A 16058-nucleotide genomic window follows, 5' to 3' on the forward strand; every position below is an offset into this window, starting at 1 on the left:
CAATAAAAAAAACTAAAAACAAATGTTAGAAACATATTATAAGTTTAAATAATAAGTGGAAAACTTAAAACATATTATAAAGTTTAAATAATAAGTGGAAACTAAACGACAACATTTTTGCAAAACTCTCTCTCTCTCTCTCTTCTCTCTCTCTCTCTCTCTCTCTCTCTTCTTCTCTCTCTCTCTCTCTCTCTCTCTCTCTCTCTCTCTCTCTCTTCTCTCTCTCTCTCTCTCTCTCTCTCTCTCTCTCTCTCTCTCTCTCTCTCTCTCTCTCTCTCTCTCTCTCTCTCTCTCTCTCTCTCTCTCTCTGTTGCGGTGATTGCTTTTGGCAAAAGTTGATTTGGATCAGATCTGGTGCCTTTTGAATTTCACTAGTGGCATTAATGGCGGTCTGTGGATGGCTTCAGAGGATCACACTCTCTTCCTCGTAAATATTCTCTGATGTGATATTCTTCTTCGGCATCGTCTTTTTTCCTTGTTGTAGTTTGTTTTCCTCCGTTCTTAAGTGGCGGTGTGGACCGTCAGTGTATCATTCTTGGATCTCGACATCTGTTGGGTGTGGTGGTTGTGCTGACAAGAGTGAGGGTGAGTTTGACATGTTTACTTGATTGGAAAGATCTGGGTTCATGTGCATGTATAATCTCTAATGGATGTCCTTAAAGTTGTGTGTGTTTAGCTCGAGAAGCAGAATTTAAAGAATTTTGTGCAACGCGTGAGGTGCATGGTGTCCTGGTCACTGCTCATGGTTCTCTATCTTCATTGTGACTTCAGTATGTTTCCTCTGTTCTTGTGAAAACACTGACAGTGTGGCCTTCACAGTATCTGTGCGAGGCAAAATATCACTGTTTGATGTTTTTTTGCAAAGACTTGTCTTGGGTGGGGGGAGGGGGGTGAGGAGGTTAGTCTAGTTGGATGTCAGTTATTACTTGGGCTTTTTTCTCTTCCAACAGTAGAATCTCAAGAGGTTGAGATACCCTTCGGTCAGTCTGCTATATACATGCTTTTGTTTAAATGAGGTACACACGCTCACAATTGAGAGGTTTGGAGGTGAAAATCCTTGATCTACTTCTGCGTACGATAATATGCCGCCCCTAATAGATCTGTTAGGAGATGGATATACATACCTCCACAAGGCCCACAAGAGAACGGTCTGGCACGTCAAACCCCATGATATAAGCTCGACTCGACTAGTCACAAGGCAGCGCATCAAACTCGGCTCAGGACTGCTTTTGGCCGGCTTATGTGAGAGACTAAAAGCATCCAACTCAGCGGCTCCCTGCGTGCCCAACGAGCTAAAGCTCATTTAGAGTAAGATGGACCTAGGGTTAAAGAGAGGTGCATACTAGCTATATAAGAGAAGAAGGGAAGGGATCGAAACACTCACACACACACACCTGGTGGCTAGAATTAGGGTTTACTCACTTTGTATTCTTGCGACTTGTACTTTCCCCGGCTAGCTCCCTGAGCACTGCTTGATTTCATCGTTTATTTCCTTATTTGTAATCGACAAAAGACTTTTCCGATCTAATAGTGTCTTCAAACTAATTTTTACGACGATTTTCGTCTCCCTACCTGGAATCCGACCAAACTCGAATTCAAACAAGATCCACCTTTGTATTCGTTGCACGAGGAACATTGCAAATGACAAAATTAAGGGAAGAACTCCTTACAACTTTGAATTTTATCTAAATGGACGAAAAACATGCCTTCAGTTGGTATAAACGTTATCTTCATCATCTAAAACTAATCTATTACAAAGTCCCACATCAAGTTTGTTAAAAGATATTTATGAATATCATAGCCTAATTCAGCGCTTTGCAATATTCTTCTTTTAAATGTGTGAGTTTCGCCGTACATTCCTACCTTCTTTGCTACAAAACCAACTCTATCCCATAAAAAGGTAGTATGTGTCCAATCTACATCAATAGTGGCATTATGTAGTCTTTATGTTTTCAAGTAACACTTATTTTGGGTGCCCTTCGTAATCTTTCTTATCTAGAAAATGTGCTTCCTATCCTTTCACATTCATTCTTGTTTCTACTTTATCAGAATACCTTGTGAATTTTTATTCATGAAAAATTATCATTCATACTTTTCCAAAACTTACAACAAAATTCATGGATATTCATCATTCTGGTCATCGTACGGTAGTTCTCGAAGAAAGACTATCCAAATTTGAGTAAATCGCCGTCATTGGAAAAAATCTGATTCAACAGAATCTTGGATAACGCCTACAGTGGAGGGATATTAAAACACACATGATTTACTGATTTTTCATCTGCTTTTTAACAACTAAATTTCACTTCATAACATATCCAAAATGATCTTAAATTTATTATAACCTGACAAAATTCAAATGAAATGTCTTATTGTAGTGGATATTTAATCTTCCAAAAAGCAATAATGGTTTTTCTCTGGACCAAAAGAAACCACTTTTGTCCCGAATTTGGATACATTTGTTTAATATTATATTTTTAATTTGACCTTACATATTTCACTCTTTGTACAATGCCAACTGAGAGTGTATGGTTTAAGGTACTGGTTGGTCATAAATATATTCAGCATGATCTTAAATTTATTAAAACCAGTAAATAATCCGACAAAATTTGTCAAATATTTTTTTTTAATTTTAGTGGACAATTAATCTTCATGAAAAGGCAGTGATGAATTTTTATATGTACAAAAAATAGTCCCAAATTTTGATAAAATATGTTCATATTATATCTTGATTTGACCCTGTATATTATATTCTTTGTATTAAGCTTAACAAAGGTGTATGGTTCAAGATACGGGTTTTACGCATTTTGAATGATTGTTATATCATCTAGAACTATGATTTCGTTAATTACCAATGTGTCCAACTGTAACAAATGAATGATCAAGCTTCCATTTTTCAATTTAGTGGTTGATGATCTTGGCCGAGAGGTAGAATCCACTGATTATTCTATACCAAATGAATGATCATGCTTCCATTTTTAATTAGTCCTTTTAACAAGAAATCGAACGTATGAAAGGTCACGACTTCACATTTTTGAGAAAAAATATTAACTTTGAAGTTTCTTTCTCTTGTTTTCTCACCCTATCTTTGCTCTCAACTTCCAACAGCTTTGTTGGTCGCCTCGGGTTTGTGTGGGACCGTGCACGGCCCTGCCGCAGGAGGGTTTTTTTCTCAATTTCTGTTGACTTTCCTTCTTTCTCTTACTTCCTTTTACTTCTCTTTACTTTTCTTTACTTCTCTTTCGCCGATATACAGTCTGCTCTGGAAAAACAAATCTGCCGGCAAAGAAACCGCAGCTGGATTTGGCGCTTTGCCTGCTTCTCTGGTGTCGTTTTGAGGTTGGAGAGGAAGATGATGTTGTAATATCCCAACTTTACAAAATAAAATAATAAAGAAATAATCATGAAATCTCCATTTATTATTCCGCATCAATTATCTCAATAAATCTAATAAAAATAACCATAAATCTAAATAGTAAAATAAATCTCGATAATATCGATAAAAGCTAAAAAACAACAAGTTTGAAAAAGAAAGAAAAGCAAACGTCCAAAAGCATCAATTCGATAGCTATCACTTCTACTGGTCAGTCTCACCTAAAAAAAAAGAAAAGAGGGGTGAGTAACAGGGGAATCACTCAGTGAGGTATGGGATGCTAAACACGCAAACCACTGACTTGAGTAAATAGCAGTGTTTTTAAAACAGGACCGGCGACCGAACCGGAAATTTTTGAGTCATGGGTCAATGTGGTTCGACCTGGTTCGATTTGGGTTCGACCGGGTTTGATGTATTAAACTGAATTTAATAATATTTTGTATATAATATGCATATTTTAGAAAATAGCAAACTGAAATGTAATAACAAAAATAAAAAAAAATTAATAGTTCAAATCTAAATCAATAGAAAAAACACATTTAAAGTTTACTCTCCAGATCACTATAAATTTTTATCACTTTTAAAAAAAAATATACACATTAGTGCAACGTTGCGACAGTTGTTGATTTTCATTATGACAATTATTGATTTTCTATGTTTGAATTTGGTGGAAATCAAATTTATTGATCATTCTCTTCTATTGCTTAGTACATCGCAAAAGTTTTGCAAAGACATCAAAAATACAAAAGTATAAAATATGTTGTGAATTGCAGTCTTGCAGAGACGTCACAGACTCAAAAAAAAAAACGTCAAAAATGCAATACCTTGTGAATTACAATTTGTCACAAAAACTCTATTTTTAAATTTATTATTTAAAACTAATTATTTTATTAATATTTTTTTTGTTTTCTCTACGAACCAGGGTTTTGTCGGTTGTTGGATCGTCGGGTTCCCGGGTTTTAACGGTTCAATATGGGTTTTTAAACCGGTTCAATTTTAGTTGGGTTTTAGCATTAACACAACCCGGCTTGGTATCCGGTTCACGGTTGAACCCGGTCCGACCGCCAGTTCGGTTCGAGTTTAACAACACTGGTAAATAGAATCCCATTATGGAAGCTTAGCTGTAACATGAACAAAACAAGATGCCTAGAGCATCAACACACAACAAACAATGCGCTGATAGTTCATAACTAGATCACACACCCCACATCTCCTCATACGGATATACATATACGCTACTTCGCTAGTACATTCTGTTCTGAACCCCCCCCCCCCCCCCCCCCCCCGCGCCTTCAAAGCTTGCGTCGAATGCAAACGTCTCTGCACACCCTTGCCTCGCCCCACACAATCTGTGTCATTAGCCCAGACGTCTTTGAACCTCGCACTCCATAGTGGCCCCCGCTCTCGCACATAGTCCATACTCATAACTATGTATATATAGCATCAATTAACATCACACAATCCAATCAACAGTTAAATCCTCTAGATCCCTAGTTCCGGTTTAACAATGAATGAACTAACTACCAAACACGACTCAAACAGACAAAATTCATGCTTCAAAATCTAAACTACAATAGAAAGAATTCTATACTGTACGGAATTTACGGAATAGAGCCTCACCTTAGCAATGTGAAAAAAATGATAGCTGTGAACTCCATATCGCTCAAACAGGACTCAAATCTAAAATCAGGGCAAAAAATTGAGTCTGAAACACCTTTCGAACGGTTAAAAATGGATAACTGGGAATCTGGTCAAAAATCAACCAGCTGTCAAAGATTAACCCGGTCAACTCTGACCCAAGCCGGTCAACCCTTGACCAAATTGAAATCAATTGAACCAGCCGGTTTTCCTTAACCAGATTCGATTTCAATTGGATCAGAATCAAATCAATTAAAACCCGTTTAATCCTAACCAAAATCGAATCTTAATAACCAACTTAACCAAAAATCCATTCGACAAAACTGAACCAGCTAACTGGTCCACGAGTTGACAAACTGATTTGACTCAACTGAGTCACCGAGACACCGGCGAGTCAGTTAGTCACCGAAGGCCGGTTGCCGGCGGCGACTAAAGGTGGCGGTGTCTTACCAGAAAATCACCAGCAGCGACGGAGTCGTGGTGGCGATGCAGCGGCGGACTAATTGTCTGTGTAAAACTTTATTAATTTTATTATTTTTTTTTGTAATTTATCTTGCTAATAATTTGTTCATATTATAATAATTTTAAATTTTGTTTATAATTAATGTTGAGCATTTTTTTCAGATAATATATATTTTGAACATTTTTCATAATAAATTTTATATTTATTATAAAATGTAGTTATCTTCAATGTATAGTTTATATATATATTTATGTAATGGTTATTATTGAATTATTATGTTATTTAAATAAATGATATAACCATTATTTATGAAATATAAATCAAATAATCTGTTAGTTTACTTAATTATTTATTGGTTGAAATGTTTTGTAGTATTAAACCTGAAAAATAAGTTCTATTTATTTATTTATTTTATAAATTATTTGAATTTTAAGTATTTAATTTATCTAAATAATTTGAAATATAAAAAATAATAAAAATATGAGATCTAATTGTATATAATAAAGTAGATTTTTCTCCATAGAGAAAAAAATGCCATGTGTCATGTCATCATTTACTTCTTTTTATATTGGGCCATTAAAATTATTTATTGGCAAATTTATTTAATTAAGATGCTGAGATCCATTTCCAGAATTTGACAATCAAACTCAATTGTTTACATCGTTCTTCTTCGACGAACATCATCTGTTCATAATGTTTCCGTGTCATTGAAACTTGCTCAACAAATCTGGCCATCAACTCTCTCATTGAAGATATCTCTTATGAAGTTGATTTTAATAACATTTTTCCTAACTTTTATTGGAAATTCCTAATTTCGACTGCTAATAAATAGGGATGCAGATAAATCAAACTTTTCCTGCGTCACTAGATTCAACTCTTCTGCTTCCTTACACACACATACTGCCACAATGGTTTCATCATACATCTTTCTTTCTGAGTAAAGTTCGGTTGTCTCTCTCAGATGGTGGTGACGCGTTTTTTCCATCTTTGGAAAACATGTAACCTTAAGAAAGGAGAGGAGCTGATGGAAGTTGACATGCTTTTCCTTGATGAGAAGGTTTGTTTCTTCTCTCTACCTTGATTTGTAGTATCTTTAAACTGTTCCAACATATATATTATATTTTATATATGTTGACAAAAGTGCAATACTTAAGTGCTGTTAAAAAACTTACAATGAACAAAATAAGATATTACCAATACTTTTGTGTTGCATATCTTTGTAAATGATTTTTTGAATATATGTTAACAAAATTATTCACAATCGACCATGTTTATGTTTTCTCTTTTCACAGTCGACCCTTGCGCATATCAACATGCATCGGCTTAACAGTATCAAACACCTTCCTAAAGAAGGGGCCATTTACAAGATCATTGGCTTTGAGATTGCAAAAAACAACACCCACTTCAAACTGGAAGATTCGAGCATCTTTATTCGCCTCAACATCTTACGAAGTTTGTTGAAATTAGTTGAGATTATGTGATAAGCTCATGGAATTATTAAGCACACTAATACTCAGTTGCTAGGTAAATCGGTAAACTGAATAGTCACAACTATTCGACAATCAGCATACAAAGTTTACAGACCTCAACTGTATGCTTTGTAGACATCTTTGGGTTTGTTGGTGAGATAAAGTCAACCTTCAATGACCATGAGCAACAACTTAATGGATCATGGTTAACCTTCAGATCAACATGTACAATCCTTTCTTCATTAACACTGATTTGTTTACATATTACAATGTTTTTAACATGCATCGTCTCAGGTTCAACTCTTCTGAACGACCTGGACCGCGGGCCTGGCCCGTAAAGGCTTGCTGCGGGGCGGGATTGGGCCTCCATTTGATAAGCCCGCAAAATTGGAGGCCTCGCGGGACGGGTTCAAAGCGGGATGGGCTCAAAGCGGGACGAACTCAAAGTGGGACGGGCCGAAAGCGGGATAAGTTAAACCGCGGGATTTTGAAGACCCGCAATCCTAAATCTTTATTTCTGCTTTCACCAGAGAGAGAGAGAGAGAGAGAGAGAGAGCGAGAGAGAGAGAGAGAGAGAGAGAGAGAGAGAGAGAAGAAGAGAGAGAGAGGAGAGAGAGAGAGAAGGGGAATTAGACATTATGGAGCTCCGTTGATGGTGTTTCAAGGTCGATGATGCTTCCGGTCTCCCAAGCGCCTCTGATCTGCACCGGGGAGCTTCTTCAAGCCATCATAAATGAAAATAAAAACATTTGTTTTGTATAAGCTTAATGTATTGATCTTGTAAGAGTACTCGATCATGTGCAAGCTGAAACTCAATTCTTGTCTATGTTTGTTTGTGCATGTAGAAACAAGCAATGTAATATTTGATGTCCCGCGGGACGGGCCCGCGAAGGCCTGCATATTTCGCGGTACGGGATGGGTAGCTAGTTTGAGGATCGCATCCCGCGCGGGACAGGTCCGCCATGTACCTGCCAGAAGCCGAAAACCCGCAGCGGTGCGGGACGGAACAGGACGGGAGAGAGCCAATTGCCATCCCTAGATATCATAAAGACCATGTCTTCCCATAGTGTCGTGCAAAGGCTCAAACAAAATTCATGACAATTAAAAAAAGAACTCCCACTTAATTTTATAATTAATGGTACAATAAATCATAACTCCACACACAAAATTCAAGGTGAAAGAAATTCAGTAGCATCGTTTATAGAAAAAAAGTTTGTAACTCTATCACATTATTAACTTTCTTTTCCAAAATATAAGCAAGTAAATCACAATCACAAAACAAACTCCCACATAAACGACAATATAAAAAAATATTTCGATATACATCTCAATAACTCTAGCGTGATTCATTCTCACATAATATAACAGGTCACCAAATAAATTGACCAACACATCTGACCTTAATAACAAACGCCAAAAAAGTTACAATGTCCCTTCCTCTCTGGCTCTCTATAGAATTAAAATATTGGATACACTTGAATAGAAAACAGATAAAACTTGCATCGACAAATGCTGGAACAAACCAATTATAGATGCACAAGAGCAACAATAATATGTTACCGATCCAACATAATTAATAACCGCTGTGAACACATGCTATATAATAAGTTAATGAAAAAAAATTATTTCCGTTATTATAGTGAAATATAATAAATTATGTTCTAAATACCTTTTCCCTGCTGTTGACAAAAAATCTGATTTAACACTAAACAAAAAAAACTCTGAAAAGATAAAAACATGGTAGATTAGCCAAGAGACATTGCGATTTTAGTATTTGGTTACAGAATTTTTGTGAATTAAAACATTGTTAGAGACACACTCATAATCACATATAAAAATACATTAAGAATTATCACAATCAAACATAAAACTTTTACTCATAATAAAAAACTACAATATAATCTCATGCAAGTGCAAAAGAGAGAACATATTTCCATTATAAAAAATATAACTGAAATGAATACTGAAAACAAATAGTAAAATGTCACAGAATATAATTGATAACAAAAAAAAATCTAAACACGTAAGAATTATAAACAATGGTCAAATATTAACCAAAATAAATATATATGATTTAATTAGAGAATAAATTATATTTATAATATTCCATTTAGAATAATTTTTCAAATGTTTTATGAAATTAATATATATTTTAATATAAAATAATTTTAGTGTAAACTAATCCGCCTATAGGGCAGACCAATCCCTAGTGTTTTATATTGTTGGACAAAAAATTAATTATAGTGTTATTTGGAAACATAAATAGTAGTATAAAAATGTTGTACTAGTGCATTAAGGTAGGTTTAACTATCAAGGAGAAAGGTTTATTTACTTAACAAACTTATAAAGAAATTTCAGGTCCAAAAGTAAGATTATGTTTTAATTAGAGAGATAAATCAGTGCTTTTAAATTCGATTCGGCATGTGGTCAAACCGGTTCTGATGATTAGGATTTAAGAAATATTCATATTTGAAACATGTAAAGATCACTAAAACATGAGACTAACCGATTGAACCAATTTATGACTGATATGTAATCCAATTTGATTTAAATTGTTATAATTTCATAATTTGTCACCTTTTAATCCAAATGTTAAAAGTTCACTGTTTTGCAATTTTATGAAATTATGAAGTTTCTACAAAATTTTGATATAGAAAATTATAGGTATAAAATAATTAAGAATTATAAATATGTCTTGATCATATTACTCTTTTTATATAGCCTGATTACCTTTACTATAAATATTTTTGTAATTTATCTTGCTAATAATTTGGTTCATACTATAATATCAGTTTTTTGTTATTTACAATTAGTTTTAAACATTTTTCTTTAGATTATATATATTTTGGACATTTTTTATAATTATTTTGTTATTATATTTATTGTACAGTATAGTTATCTCCAGTGTACAATGTTATATATATACACATTATGCAATGGCTAATATTGAATTATTATGTTATTTAAAGAAGTGATATAACTATTATTTATGAAATATAAATAAAAGAATCTGTTAGTTTAATTGATTTGTTATTGGTCGAAATGTTTCTGTAGTATTTTATTTGAATTTTTAAATTATTTAATTTATCGAAACAGTTTAAAAGAAAATGGTTAAAAATATTAAAGAGATACATTTGATGTTGGATATAAAATTAATTATAGTGCTGTTTGGAGATATAAATAGTAGTATAAAGAAAATTGTATTAGTGATATGAGATAAATTTAACTATAGAGTAGAAAAGTATATTTAATTTTAAAAGTTTACAATAGAAATGACAGATCCAAAAGTAGAATTCTTTTACAATAGGATAGATATTTTTTAAATAGGAATAACATATGGAATATCATTATGTCTATGATCTAGTTGGATCCAAAAGATATGGTTAACCTTAACCTAATATCAACTAAATATTTTAGCAGAAACGAAGAAGAAAATCAACTAAAATTTAGGCATAGGCATTTTAATCGGACCCGAAAATCCGAACCGGAACTTATTCAAAATACAGGGTTGAAACCGCAGATCTTTTTTTGGTTTTTTTTGGACCCGTGGATCTTGGTTCCGGTCCGGGTCTTATCCGAGACCCGATCGGGTACCCAAAATACCTAATAGTTATTGTATATATTAGATATATTTGGATGATTGGGTATATTTTTGGTATTTCAAACATTTTTTTAAGTTTTAAGTGTATATTTTAGGTCTTGGATAAAATTTTAGATTTTCAGAAAATATAATTCGGGTGATCGAATAAAATTTTGAGTGTCTTTTGGGTTTTTAGGATGATTTAAGATAAATTTCCGAGTACTTTTGAGGTTCTTCGGGTATTTTTAGAGTTTTCTGATCCAGTTCAGGTATTTCTGATCTTTTTGGATCCTTAATATCTGAACCGACACGAATCTAAAATATACTAAAAATTTGTGGATATTTTCCAGGTATAAAAGTATAGATCCGAACCGACTTAGACTTGGTAAAATCCGATCCGGAATTGATCCGAAAAATTATAGATACCTATATAAATCTAAAAGTTCCCAAAAAGTGAATCTAACAAAAGCCGATCCGAACTCAATCTGAGAACCCGGATGCCCATGCATAATACGAAAGCTAAATATTAGTAATTATTTATCCAAAAACTCACGAGCCGAACTTTTTGACTGCTGTTAAAAAGGCTAAAATGCCTGTTAATACTTTTTGGTGTAAGTTCCTATTTTACTCTCGACGCTTTTTATTTTTTTTGTAACAGTTTTACTCTGGTCGCTATATTGGTAAACCCATAAATAATTAAAGATCCGCCCCATTTTCTTGCTTCTTCCCTTTCGCCTGACTCCAAACTCGATCTACCCTTCCTTCCTTGCTTCTCCCGCCGGTCCCCGATTGCAAATTTACCGATCACATCCGGCGATCTCTCATCGAAGACTGAGATTTTTGGTAAGTGTCTAATACTCCCGCCAACAAATTGTTCATGTTTTTACAAAAGCAATCCAGCGAGTTCTCAATCGATTCGATAATCATGCATTGGAGTTCTCTGGCTGTGTCTATGTGCGTAGATACGTTGAATCCGTGCTTGCGATTTTGATTTTATCTAAAGGGAACTGAAACTTGTTCAGATCGTAGGTGATCAGCGATCAGATTCTCTCACTCTTTCGAAATGGCTGTGTAAGTGCTTTTGATTTTGAATTGGATTTATAAATCTCGCATTAATGTTGGTTGTATCGATTTCACTTTGGCTAATGTGGTTTCTTAAACTATTTGAAGCAGTGTTGCTTCTGCTCCTGGGAAGGTGTTGATGACTGGAGGATACCTCATACTCGAGAGGCCAAACACAGGTCTTGTGTTGAGTACAAATGCACGTTTCTACGCCATTGTCAAGCCCATCAATGAAGAAGTCAAGCCTGAGAGTTGGGCCTGGGTATCCACTTCTTCCCAGACACATTCATCTTCTTCTTCTCATTCGTGCAAGGCTGATAAAAATGTTTTCTTTTTTTCACAGAAATGGACAGATGTCAAATTAACATCACCACAGCTCTCAAGAGAAAGCATGTATAAACTCTCACTTAATCATTTGACTCTTCAGTCTGTGTCTGCAAGGTAAGATCCTATACACTTTTTCGTTCTTTTTTTTTAAGTATCATAAGTCTTACTCTGGATACTTCATTTGTCGAATATAGGTGGTTAGAGAACTTACACTTTTTTTTTCTTCTGAAAATAAAATTTTAGTGATTCAAGAAACCCCTTTGTAGAGCATGCTATACAGTATGCCATCGCTGCTGCTCATTTGGCAAGCGACAAGGACAAAGAAGCGTTGCACAAACTTTTCTTGCAAGGCAATCTTCAAGTCTCTGCTTTTTCATCATTTTATTTCTCAAGTAGAGGCTGAATGTGTTACTGTTTCTTTAAATCGATTTCGCAGGTCTTGATATCACAATACTAGGCTCCAATGACTTTTACTCCTACCGGAATCAGGTGTTCTATCTTTTCCTTTGCTGAAGACTGCCTAAATTACGCTTTCATTTGTTCATTTATCCTTCTTCTTGAGATATACTTGCATAAAATGTTGATAGTCTTGTTAATTCTGATAGATAGAATCGCTTGGGCTTCCAGTGACACCAGAATCGCTGGGTACCCTTGCACCTTTTGCATCAATCACATTCAACTCAGGAGAGTCAAATGGTGCTAACTGCAAGCCTGAAGTTGCAAAAACTGGCTTAGGTTCTTCAGCTGCAATGACAACAGCTGTTGTTGCAGCTCTATTACATTATCTCGGAGTGGTTGACCTATCCGATCCATGTAAAGAAGGAAAGTTTGGTTGTTCTGATCTAGATGTTATCCATATGATAGCACAAACATCCCACTGTCTTGCACAAGGGAAGGTTGGAAGTGGGTTTGATGTCAGCTGTGCGGTCTATGGGAGTCAGCGTTATGTCCGCTTCTCTCCGGAAGTCTTGTCATTTGCTAAGGTCTGTAATGAGAAGTTTATTGTGTAAATTTCCTAAAAAGTTTGGGAATATACTGACTACTACCAAATTTTTGCAGGTTGCAGTTACGGGTTTACCATTACATGAAGTTATTGGCGGAATCTTGAAGGGAAAATGGGACCATGAAAGAACCGAGTTCTGTTTACCTCCACTGATGAATCTTGTAAGCAAACAACCAGACCTAATGTATTACCTGGAAAAACTGTTGTCCACTTCACGTACTTCTTTTTTCCCTGTGAAACCTGGTGTACTAAAAATGATGTTATCTTATATAGTTCCTTGGAGAACCTGGAAGTGGTGGATCCTCGTCACCATCGATGGTAAGTGCTGTAAAGAAGTGGCAAATGTCTGATCCAGAGAAAGCGCGAGAAAACTGGCAAAAGTTGTCTGATGCGAATTTGGAGCTGGAAACTAAGCTAAACAGTCTGAGCAAATTAGCCAAAGACCACTGGGATGTTTATCTAGGAGTCATCAAGTCTTGTAGTGTGCTTACTTCTGAAAAGGTATATTTTCCATTTACTTTGATTTCATTAGGTATTTTGCATCAAGGAGCAGCTTGGTTGATTTGCCTCTTGTATCTGATGTTTAGTGGGTGCTACATGCTAATGAACCAATCAACGAAGCGGTTATTAGAGAACTCTTAGGAGCAAGAGATGCTATGTTGAGGATTAGGATTCTTATGCGGCAGATGGGTGAAGCTGCTGGTGTTCCAGTAAGTTATTGTTTTATTCTGCTTTGACCATTTGTGACTGATAACTTTGTGCTGATACAATTTATAAGGGTTCTAAATTGGCATTTTAAGGAAGTTGTTTGCATCTTCATTGACCTTGAGGTACCATGGAATTGCAGATAGAACCTGAATCTCAAACTCAACTTTTGGATTCTACAATGAATGCGGAAGGGGTCCTACTTGCTGGTGTTCCTGGGGCTGGTGGGTTTGATGCCATATTTGCAATTACTCTATGGGATTCTGGAAGCAAACTGACCCAGGCATGGAGTTCACACAATGTTCTGGCGTTGTTGGTGAAAGAAGATCCACACGGCGTTTGCCTAGAAAGTGGTGATCCGCGCACCACAGGTATTACTTCAGGCGTTTCATCAATTCATATTGAGTAAGCAACATTGGTTCGCAGTGTCCAATGAATTAGGCTCATCACCAAGGCTGGTTGAGTATACTATTTTGCATATAGACTTGGGTGATAAGTGCATCCTTTCACCCATTTGTAAGTCTTTTGACTCTTTGGAAAAAACTAGCGGAAAGAAAAAACAAATTAAGGAATAATTTAGAATGTTCTTATTTGTGTTTGTTTCAATTCACTGCTTCTGACGTTGGTATCTCAATGCTTGAAAAAGTAGGATCCAAATCTACATTGATCTTTACAAGAACAAGTTTCATAGATTATCGAGATTTTCTTTGTATACGTGTGACTCACTACTACATTTGAGTTTGCTTCGTCCATTACCGGCCTACATGTTTTGCTGCAGACCATAATAGACCTGTAATTGGTGGTATGTGCCAAAACATAATAGGCCGGTAATGGATTGACCTAATTTTGTCAAATGGGTTACTCTAAAAGTGGGTTGGAATGGTTGATTACTGGACCCAAATAACTTCAAAAATTAGATTGTATAGAATTTTTTGTATTTCTTTTAGTTGTATAGAAATTGTTTCCTTTTCGTCTGAGGGAGAAGAATACTAACAGGCTCGACACATACCCGTGCGGAGTCAGTTGCGGGGTGATCTTGCTCGGATGTAACCTAGTAAAGTGAAACGTAGAAGTCAACGATCTGCAGGGAGTTTTGTTTTTATTATACAAAAATTATCTATGACAGTTCTTCGTAAGATTCGTTATGTTTATTTCCGAAAGTTTCTTTGTATGTTTTGATTTGACTATACGAAGGATTTTTCATGAAAATATTGTGAGAGGAGCTTCCCATGGAAGTAAATGGAAAGTGTTTCTAGCCAACTACTTGTGATGTTTTTGAATGAGGAATATGTTTTCTACTTTTCCTCATTCACTTTTCCGTATTGTGAAATCGTTGTGCATGACACCGATCTTGTTTTTCCATAGACTGTTTCGTAAAAAATGTTTTGTTATTCGAAAATAATGGGTGACCAGTTTTACAAAGATAGGAAATCGAAGATATCGAAGTTGCAATTTTTTCGCGGATTACACGGGAAACACTTCTGCTTTGATTTTGAACTTTGGTGAAAGTTTCTTAGAATCACTCTTGGAGTTCTACCGAAAGTTATTTTGTTATTATTCAGTTGCTAACTGTCGTGTTATTAGTCTGATGTTGGTACAAGTTTTCTAATTGCAAGACTGCGAGAAGAGATAATTTTGATTTCTCAGGACTATGTTTTGACGGTGTGACTATTTCGCTAGCGTTTTAGACGAATCTTAGATTGGGATAATTTTTACGGGGCATTGCTGCGAGAATTTAGTTTGTCGAAAGTGTTTTCTTGATGCTAAAGCAAAAACGTTTTTGAAGTATGGGAGTATATGAGTATAGTATACTAACCTATTCCCTCCTTTTATAACGAAATAAAATTGATGGACTGTTCTTTTGAAGGGTTGTGTACATTTTTTATTTCGAGGACTGAGATGATCAACAACCTGGGTCGATTTGAAGACGGCGTTAGGATTGTGATTTTTTGTTGGCAATTTGGAATGGGTTGGTTTTTAAAAAAGTGCTAGGAACGAGTCAATTTTAAGACGACGTTCGTGTTTCTAGTTATTTATTTCTTTAGGAAGTGAGATAAGTATGCTTGCATGTGTGACGATTGTTTCTCGGTTTTACGAGAGATTAGATCGGTTTGAAAGTTCTGCCTTGACATTTAATTAATAATAGAACAAGACTGGAAAATTGCTTAAGACTCAGCTTGCTAAACTATCCACCTAGTTTTAAAGTTCCCTTAAGTGTACGGCAGTTTCCAAGAATTTTTCATTCCTTTCTTACAAAAATTACAATTCTGATTAGATTTCTAAAACAGACATACCTTAGTCCTATCAGAGATTCGGTTTCGTCTCTTCACTGTTTTGCTTGTTCGTTTCCCCTTCCTCTTCTCGTGTCTGTCCACCCTTTACGGATAGTAAGAGTATCGATTTTCCTGAATTTCTATAATTTAATGGCTGCATTTAGGCTG

At 35.3% G+C, this 16058-nt stretch overlaps 1 protein-coding gene across 3 annotated transcripts; it reads left to right on the top strand.

Annotated features, from left to right (window-relative positions):
• The first annotated feature begins 11205 nt into the window (after nt 1-11205).
• On the top strand, nt 11206-14209 carry LOC130499183 (phosphomevalonate kinase, peroxisomal). 3 transcript variants are annotated; one of them, XM_056993159.1, is made up of 11 exons: nt 11206-11363; nt 11483-11591; nt 11694-11844; nt 11926-12023; nt 12153-12259; nt 12346-12398; nt 12515-12892; nt 12969-13073; nt 13186-13413; nt 13500-13622; nt 13760-14209. In XM_056993159.1, exons 2-11 carry the CDS (start codon nt 11584-11586, stop codon nt 14024-14026), a joined length of 1518 nt encoding a protein of 505 aa, XP_056849139.1. In that variant the 5' UTR covers nt 11206-11363; nt 11483-11583; the 3' UTR covers nt 14027-14209. The 3 variants fall into 3 exon arrangements, with proteins under 3 accessions (XP_056849139.1, XP_056849140.1, XP_056849141.1); XM_056993160.1 differs by having other exon boundaries at nt 11216-11363; nt 11543-11591; XM_056993161.1 differs by having other exon boundaries at nt 11234-11363; nt 11550-11591.
• Nucleotides 14210-16058: the final 1849 nt, after the last annotated feature.

This window comes from Raphanus sativus, chromosome 8 (genome assembly GCF_000801105.2).
Source record: "Raphanus sativus cultivar WK10039 chromosome 8, ASM80110v3, whole genome shotgun sequence".
Classification (NCBI taxonomy): domain Eukaryota; kingdom Viridiplantae; phylum Streptophyta; class Magnoliopsida; order Brassicales; family Brassicaceae; genus Raphanus; species Raphanus sativus.